We start from the raw sequence: 8376 nt of genomic DNA, 5'->3' as shown, positions 1-8376 counted from the left end.
AAACAAAGAATAATAATTAAAAATATTTAATAAATGCAATTAAATGTACCTAAATCTCTTACTAAATGCAATTAAGAGAAAAATTTTGTTGTAAGTTCTTAATTTGATAAATGTATATAAACAATTAATATAAGGTGACATTGTAAAAATTGAGCCTAGTTTATTGAAATTGATATAAAAATTTCGATATTCTTACAGAAAATTAATTAAGCATATATATATTTTATTGTAAAAACTAAACATATATATCTACAAGCATATTGATAAGTAATATTTAACATGTTAAAAATAAGAATAAGGAAACATAGAAATGATTACCTTTTAATAAATTCTAAAATAATAAGAAATATATAAAAAGAATATATAAAAAATCAAGTTGATATACATATAAAAAAATATATAATATCTCATTATATAGAACAATAACAATCCTTGCCCACGAAGGAAGATTATATAAATTGAAAAAATGATATTATATAGAATAATTACAATCCAGAAGGAAGATTCCATAAATTCGAAAATAATATAATTATATCTAATATAAACTAAAATTGTGAAAGAAATTAAATAAGTTTACAAGACATAATAAGAATGTTGATTATAAAATTTAAATTGAACTACGCAAAAGCATTCATGCAACTCTAATAAAAATTATTTTTGAAAATTAATTGTTGAGAACTTTTATTTTCAATAATAATAATAATATACTAATAAGTAAATTAATATCTTAATCTGTGATAATAATTATTCATACAAAATATAAATATATGAACACAGAGTCGTGCAACGTGCGGGATTGAACACTAGTTTAGCGAGTAATTTAAGGGTTTTAGCCATATTAATTAGAGTAATTAATATGCTATTAGGGACATTTTGGTAAGAGGAACAATAAATGGGGTGGATTAGTCAAAGAGGGGGTGGAAATAGCCTTTGGAATATACCAACCAATTTATGACATATTTGCACACACATGACGGTAGATATAAGAGTCCTCATTGTTATTTGCATTACGAGAGAACATATACCGACTGTTAATTATTCAATTAAGAATGTATAACCTACATAAGATTTTTCAAACCTTCATTTATAGAGACCCGTCATCTATTTAATTAAGGATCACAAATTGCTGCTCTACCGACCGAAGGAAAGAGTACTATGAGGACCAAGTCAATTTGCATGAGGCCGATGAATGAGAAGTACGGACTATGCATAATACGTCCTTTTCCTTGCATTAACATCCCTTCAACTTGGAAGATATTTCCAACTCTCATTTATACTTTCTAATCAAATGACCATGTCCAAATTTGGTGCGATGCCCTTCCGAGTATGATGAGCTCGTTCTTCTTCTCCTTCTTGTTCTTCACTGTCCTCGTCCTTCCACTACAATACGGTGATGCCTCTGAGGGAAACGATCAGTATCTCGAGTGCAGCCGGCGGTTTGTGTGTGGAGATAACATAAATGTTACATACCCTTTCTGGGGAGAAGATAGGCCGTGGCATTGTGGCCTTGAGGGATTCCAACTACTATGTGAAGGTGAATCCACTTCCATGGTTTTTGAGGAGCAGAGATATAGAGTATTCAACATCAATCAAACGGATCGAACGATGAATCTATCAAGGGATGATCTCGTGAAGGATCCGTGCCTTTACGACCATTACCCAAACACCACCATAGATAATCACACACTCCTCCATTACAGTGAGACAGTGCAAAACATAAGCATATTTTATGGTTGCTCTGATCCTGATTCCGATCCAAGCACAAAGATGATTGGCGAGTTCTCATGCCCATATCCAGGTGACCCAGCAGCCGTAGCCATCTTTAAAGAAAATCCCTTGTCGGAGAGACCACATCCAGAATTGAATAGTTGTAGAACACATATCAAGGTTCCCGTGCTTCGGAGTTCAGAAATGCTTCGTTTTTTCCTAAGTGGGTTTGTGATGGAGTACAGCGTAGATGAAGCATGCTCGGGGTGTGAATTATCTAATGGGATCTGCGGAAGAACTAACGGGTCTTCATACGGGTTTTCTTGCTATTGCAATGATAAACCTTATCCCATTTCCTGTCCTCATCGAGATGGTATGTTATATATTCCTCTCAAGCTTAATTCCATCTTCTGCATTTCTAGCTTTCAGATTTATTCCATTTATGCTCGAGCCTTTTGATGGATCGTAGTTGCTCTACCTTAAATTAGCTATAGATTGCAGCTCCGTTATGTAACCTTCTGCTAATTTAAGAGCAAATTAGATTAGGCTTATCTATTGACTGACTTAAAAATTTGCCACATGGACAAATATTTCCAGAGGAGAAGGTTATATTCCATTGACCGAAAACTGTATATTTCCAGTGCCGCCCACGAGCGAGCATCTGGGAAAGTCACACTTCCAAAAGATGGCGGAGCTGTCAGCGGAGAGAGAACAATACAGCCCACATAAATCTTCATCAGGTGTCTCTTGAGCAAACATTTGATGAGTATTACTCATTCACTTGGATGTGTAAGTCGGAAATTGGTCTCATAACAAACCCACATATTTCTACTTACAGGCATTTTAATAGGTTGTAGTGCGAGTAACATTCCCAGAATATTCGATAACTACTAGCTATCAATCAGACTTTCCCATCTCTGAGATGAGGCCTCATCCGTCCAAGTCTTTCCAAGTCCATGAACTTCTTCAGATGGCTGTCTAGTTGTAATAAATATTTATACTTTGTGCTGAGACTTATTAAATTTATGCAAAAAATTAAAGTGCTTAGAGTGGGACACAACCTGTTTTGTTGTACGATGATATTCCCGGGCTCAGCTCTTTGATCCAAAGCAATGCTGATCTATATATACACATTTATATATGTATATTTTGTAGGAAATAGCAATAACACGGTCCGCACAGTTATCGTTGTGGTTGCCCCGATTGCTGCTGCATGCTTATTGGCTAGCATTCTCTACGTCTACTTTCGGAGAGTGAGAAAACCGTTCGAATGTGTGGAGAGTAAGTTCAAACTTTACAATCAGGCATACTTGCTTTGCCAAGACACAGAATCTATTCAATGTCACTTAGTTAGCAAGTCGATCTGTCTCCAGGAAATGCAGCTATGGATGAGATCACAACTGCAGAATCCCTGCAGTACGACTTTGAGACGGTCAGGGCTGCAACTAACAACTTCTCCGAAGAGAACAAGCTCGGACAAGGAGGGTTCGGCGCCGTTTACAGGGTAATCTTCTTTCCCTAGTTCTCATTATATGATAGTTTCAACTGCTCTGCAGTAGGTCCAGGCACTCTCAGTCTCTTTTAAACTTACGTCCCTGGGCTTCTTCCAGGGCAAGCTTGCCAACGGACAAGAAATAGCGGTGAAGAGGCTGTCGCGAGGTCTCGGGCAAGGAGATCAAGAGTTCAAGACTGAGGTGCTTCTAGTGGCGAGGCTTCAGCACCGGAACCTGGTTCGGCTTCTAGGCTTCTGCGTGAGTGGGGATGAGAGGCTTCTCATCTATGAGTTCCTGCCCAACTCAAGCCTCGACCGATTTATATTTGGTAAGAAATAACATCTCCGTACGTCTTGTTTAGTGGTATTTCTGATCAAGGCGAAGGAAGGATACACAATCAATCGTCTGTTGGAAATGCAGACCCAGTTAAGCGTCCACAGTTGGACTGGCAATGGCGCCAAATGATTATAGGAGGCGTAGCTCGTGGACTTGTTTACCTCCATGAGGATTCTCGTCTTCGTATCATTCACAGAGATCTCAAAGCAAGCAATGTTCTCTTAGATGCAAATATGACCCCGAAAATCTCGGACTTCGGACTGGCCCGGTTGTTCAGGGTGGATGCAACTCATATGGCCACTAGTAGGATCGTGGGGACATAGTGAGTCTTATTTGATTGAAACAAAACTACAAAATCTACATCTTGTTTGATTTGCTGATGCTGAGATTGTGTAATTCTAATGCAGTGGTTATATGGCTCCAGAGTATGCACTGTATGGTCAGTTCTCTCTAAAATCAGATGTTTTCAGCTTCGGCGTGTTGGTTCTCGAGATTGTTAGCGGTCAAAGATGGAACTGTTTCCGAAATGGAGAGACGATAGAGGATCTTCTAGCCATTGTAAGCCATAGATCCCTAAATCAGCCATAAACTGATGAAATGTTGCCCGCAATCCATTGACTAACTTTTTGAGTTGCCGTGAAACAACAGGTATGGAGAAACTGGAGGGAAGGAACAGTTTCGAATATCATGGATCCTTCTCTTAGAGATGGGCCGAGGACCGAGATGCAAAGATGCATTCACATCGGGCTGTTATGTGTCCAAGAACATGCAGCAAACAGACCAAATATGGTTTCAGTCCTCCTTATGCTCAATAGTTTCTCAATCTCTCTACCGGTGCCCTCTCAGCCTGCACTTTACATGCAGAGCAACATGGACTCGAGTGTCCCATTTTCAGCAATGAACAATTCAAGAGAGACGCGACCTGATGGGTCGGAAAGTAAATCTCTCGGAGGTTCTATCAACGAGGCTTCTATAACTGATGTATATCCTCGATAGTTCGAGGCATAACTTCTTCTAGGATTACTCTCTCTAGCCAATACCATGATTTATTTCATATTAAATCTGTAGTGTGACGGTTAATACTTGCATGCCTTTTACCTGTTACAGACAATACTTGAGTGCTATGACATTTTGTATTGGATTAAACTTGAGATGAACAACATAACTTTGATATCGAGGAGTCAATACCCCAAGGACTGCATACGGTGCTTCGGCCTCATGAATAGACGGTCATTTAACAGGTTGGGCTTGCTCCTTCCTATAACACTTTCCTCTCACCAACAGTTCCTTTCAAGGGATGCAGAAGCAGATTCTTTTTTCAGAAGGAAATCCGTAATTAACTAGATATAGAACGAACCGCGTTCTTGTCAGGCCAATTACTCGAGGATCCAACAGACCAGTAGACAACAGAGAGAACATCTAAAGGCTATCAGCAACATGGATTCCACATCCTGCATATCCACAAGAGTTTGGTTTGGTACCCCATTTTATGACCGGAATCGAGCAGTAATTTGTCTTCTCCACTGGCCTATCGGCACCTGTAGCACCCACAATAATTAGGGTCTAACGTGTCAGAAAACAAAAGTTCTTCATATATTAGCAGTTAGCAAGCACACGTGTTCCCCATTACCTTACTCCGACACGGAACTCCTAAACAAAGAATAATGTTTCCCGTCCAATTCCATCCAAAGATATCATTGGTTTTATGAAATAAATAATAAAAGAATCTCTACAAAACAAAGTTCAGTATAAGAAAATTCTTACAGCAGGAAAGCCACCATAATCCCCAGGCACTTTGATGTCCTTTATGACACAGCTATTAGCAGCTAGTCGGACCTGCATCGAAGCATATAATTACTATGTTACAAGAACTTCTTGTCGCAAAATTGGCATTATGAAAAAACAACAAAAACAAGTAATTCTTCACCTTTTAGTTCGGAGAGCATTATGAAACCAGTTATGCTCACTTCATTTCTAGACAAGACCCGGTTCTTAGGGAACCAGATATGAAACTGAACCCATTGAGCTCATTGGCTTGTGCAAACAATTAGCCACTTCATGTTGATTTCATTTACTAGTGCCCTATCCCTTACGTTGAAGAGATTTATATGTACAAACTCCCTCTTTCAATAATCAGAACCCAGTTCAACCCAGTGATCCACAAGTTGAACCAGAAAACCCAAAAGTATGCCAATTCAATTTTAACCCCAGTTTTGAAAACTATATGCTCAATCCGGATACCTTCGAGACAATGGTGATATGATCTCGAACTGCTGCCCTTCCCCCTAGTGTTACGAAATCTCCTATCCTGAAAACAGTAAAAGAAGTATAGCAATTAAGGAAGCTTCATGCACCATAAATTTCAATAGAGAAACAATGGAAAGATGGTGTTATCGAGAATTTTGCAGTATTAGAAATATCTTTTTATACAAATAGAGCGTCCAGAAAATAACTTACGTTGCTGACCCAGCAATCCCGACTTGTCCACAAAGCATGCAGCTCTTCCCAATGACTACATTATGACCAATCTGAAAAGCTGACTGAGATATCAATTGAAAAGCTCCGCAGTGGTTGGCCAAAAAGGTACAAAGAAAGTAAATACCAACCTGTACTAAGTTATCTATCTTTGTTGAATCACCTATCACTGTGTCTCTCCAACTGCACAACTAATGCGGGCCCACGATCATTATCAACTTGAATAATGCATTATACCATTTTATGTAACAGCCAATCAAGAAGTTTGGCTGGTACTAATCTTACCTTCCCCTATCAATGCATGTATTTGCTCCAATCTCCACACGATTTCCTATTGTTGCATTCAGCATCTGCTTACAAGACACCCAAAAAAAAAAAAGGCCTGAGAAGAACTTTACTGTCGATAATCAAGCTAACAGAAATGCTCATCTAGACAGGCAAGTAAATCATCCCCCTACCTGTGGCTTCTTTATCATGTTGCCATGGTCATCCACGTAAAAGCCAAATCCTGTCAGCAAAAGGAACAGCATATTGCAGAAGATTGTTAAACTAATATAAGAACTCGTTTCAGTAGCCATAAATCCTTCAGATAGCTTATACCATCGTCCGAGCCAAAAAACCAGCGATAACGATCATCAGACAGATTAGAAAGTATAGTTAAGTACGGAACATCCTCTAGTGCTGTTTCTAAAGAAATTCACATTTTTCATATTAACATGAGAAAGTTGTATTCATCGAGAGAGAGAGAGAGAGAGAGAGAGAGAGAGTTGTAGTTCTTTCAGGGTCCATCAGAGTATAATGAATTATGCAGAATACATTAAAGTTATGCATAGAAATCATAAAACCAACAAATCTAAAATTGATATTCAGGGCGAATGAAAAGAAAATGGAGAAAACAAAGGTTGCTAGTCAAGTCTTACCATCTTGACCGATGCATGCTCCATTGTGGATTATGCATGACTCACCGATTCTGCAATTACTTAGCGAAACATTGTAACTGAAAATATATATCATTATCTCGTCAGAATAGAATGGCGTGAAGCCTTAAAATATATAACATGATCACAGAGTCAAGTATTATCCCTGCAAATGAAGATTAATACCCAATTTTTGTAGAATGACCAATAGTAACAGAAGGTCCAACAACAGCTCCTGACCCCACATGAACATTCTCCCCCACCACAGCATTTGAATGAACAACAGCACCAATCTCAATCAGTGCTTTCGAATCAATCTGTGCCAATGGATGGACACTACCCCCACCATTGTGCCATTTCCAGAATTCTTGGTAATTCGTTTCAGCATCACCCCCTAACCTTTCAATTTGAAACAGCTAATTAGAGACAAGGAACATACTTAAACAACCCTGCAATCTAGAAATCAAGCTCTTTGCCTCCCATAAAAAAAAAAAATTGGAACTTTCTTGATCGTCTCCAAATTTCTAGACAATTTCACCCGCAAACATGAATTAGTCATTCAGTAAGACGGTGAAGTTGCTGAATTTGGACCAACTAAGCTGGCAGGAAACTTATGTAGGACATATGAGATTTCTGAACGGCATTTTCACAAACACCTGAGCTGCTTACTGACCAAGGCAGCTCACTGAGCCATCTGAATCAGTCTGGTCAAGAGAGCACACCGAGAAACTACGCACAGTGCTGCTTTCCAACAGAGACGGGAAACATAATCCTCGCGGGCAAGTGCTCTCGAACAGGCGGCTGGTTGAGGAGCCTAGCAATTGCAGCTTCTTGAGATGAATTGCCATCCCGAAATCCCACCGAACAATCGGCAATGCTAAAGGTGATATGGTGAAAAATGAGAAATCTTGGTGATGGGTTTGTGCGGGGAAAGTGAAGGGGGAAAGCTATGGCAGGAAGACGAGGAAGACAGAGAAAAGGAAGCTACGTCTGTCTTGTTCCGGTCCTCTGCTGTCCGACCAAGAACAAACAGTTGACCGAAGAAGAGGCATTTTACAGTTATAAACTTTTAAACCGTCAGGCCCTCCACTTTATGTTTGAGGATTCTAGTCCCTAAAATTTCTGGTTATTTTCCATTTTGCTCCTTTTTCCCAACTAACTCCGTAATGCGTTAGATGGCAGTTGGATTAAGCAACCGAGTACCAGGATGTAAAATTTCCACTAAGCGATTGACCCCATTTCAAGTCCAACTCGAATTGATAGATTATAATATTCAATATCTTATAAACTTATGAACTTTTAATTTATTTCCCGATGTAAGACAACAAATTCTCAATACCCGCCATCACGTGGTAACACGTGGTTTTAATACTTCACCGAATACGTGACACGTGGACTTGAACATTCACATTCAAGAACTAACTGTGAATTGGGCCCATTTCTATGCT

The 8376-nt window shown here is 39.0% G+C and overlaps 2 protein-coding genes across 3 annotated transcripts; one reads left to right on the top strand and one right to left on the bottom strand.

Annotated features, from left to right (window-relative positions):
• Positions 1 to 1268: 1268 nt before the first annotated feature.
• On the top strand, positions 1269 to 4569 carry LOC116192501 (putative receptor-like protein kinase At4g00960). The gene is made up of 7 exons (XM_031521057.1): positions 1269 to 2080; positions 2863 to 2988; positions 3081 to 3211; positions 3318 to 3528; positions 3621 to 3858; positions 3944 to 4094; positions 4185 to 4569. The coding sequence occupies exons 1-7, from the start codon at positions 1327 to 1329 to the stop codon at positions 4530 to 4532; spliced, it is 1959 nt and encodes a 652-aa protein (XP_031376917.1). The 5' UTR covers positions 1269 to 1326; the 3' UTR covers positions 4533 to 4569.
• Positions 4570 to 4650: 81 nt separating this feature from the next.
• LOC116192502 (probable UDP-3-O-acylglucosamine N-acyltransferase 2, mitochondrial) lies at positions 4651 to 7971 on the bottom strand. 2 transcript variants are annotated; one of them, XM_031521058.1, is made up of 10 exons: positions 7602 to 7971; positions 7115 to 7322; positions 6932 to 7008; positions 6470 to 6519; positions 6297 to 6376; positions 6143 to 6194; positions 5994 to 6064; positions 5778 to 5844; positions 5301 to 5372; positions 4651 to 5074 (listed from the first exon to the last, which is right to left on the bottom strand). In XM_031521058.1, the coding sequence occupies exons 1-10, from the start codon at positions 7774 to 7776 to the stop codon at positions 5024 to 5026; spliced, it is 903 nt and encodes a 300-aa protein (XP_031376918.1). In that variant the 5' UTR covers positions 7777 to 7971; the 3' UTR covers positions 4651 to 5023. The 2 variants fall into 2 exon arrangements, with proteins under 2 accessions (XP_031376918.1, XP_031376919.1); XM_031521059.1 differs by having other exon boundaries at positions 6297 to 6361.
• Between the last annotated feature and the right edge of the window lie 405 nt (positions 7972 to 8376).

This window comes from Punica granatum, chromosome 1 (assembly GCF_007655135.1).
Source record: "Punica granatum isolate Tunisia-2019 chromosome 1, ASM765513v2, whole genome shotgun sequence".
In the NCBI taxonomy this organism is placed as follows: domain Eukaryota; kingdom Viridiplantae; phylum Streptophyta; class Magnoliopsida; order Myrtales; family Lythraceae; genus Punica; species Punica granatum.
This window is presented reverse-complemented; position numbering and strand designations above follow the sequence as displayed.

What these genes read in the sequence shown, in the direction of transcription:
- LOC116192502 (XM_031521058.1), bottom strand. Translation starts at nt 7,776, where the DNA reads ATGGCAATTCATCTCAAGAAGCTGCAATTGCTAGGCTCCTCAACCAGC. An exon ending in ACATGATAAAGAAGCCACAG is followed by an intron (nt 6,377 to 6,469) that starts GTAGGGGGATGA and finishes TTTTTTTTTTGG; the next exon opens with GTGTCTTGTAAGCAGATGCT. An exon ending in ATTATGGTGGCTTTCCTGCT is followed by an intron (nt 5,075 to 5,300) that starts GTAAGAATTTTC and finishes TGGGTGCTACAG; the next exon opens with GTGCCGATAGGCCAGTGGAG.
- LOC116192501 (XM_031521057.1), top strand. Translation starts at nt 1,327, where the DNA reads ATGATGAGCTCGTTCTTCTTCTCCTTCTTGTTCTTCACTGTCCTCGTC. An exon ending in TTCCTGTCCTCATCGAGATG is followed by an intron (nt 2,081 to 2,862) that starts GTATGTTATATA and finishes TATATTTTGTAG; the next exon opens with GAAATAGCAATAACACGGTC. An exon ending in GGTTCGGCGCCGTTTACAGG is followed by an intron (nt 3,212 to 3,317) that starts GTAATCTTCTTT and finishes GGCTTCTTCCAG; the next exon opens with GGCAAGCTTGCCAACGGACA.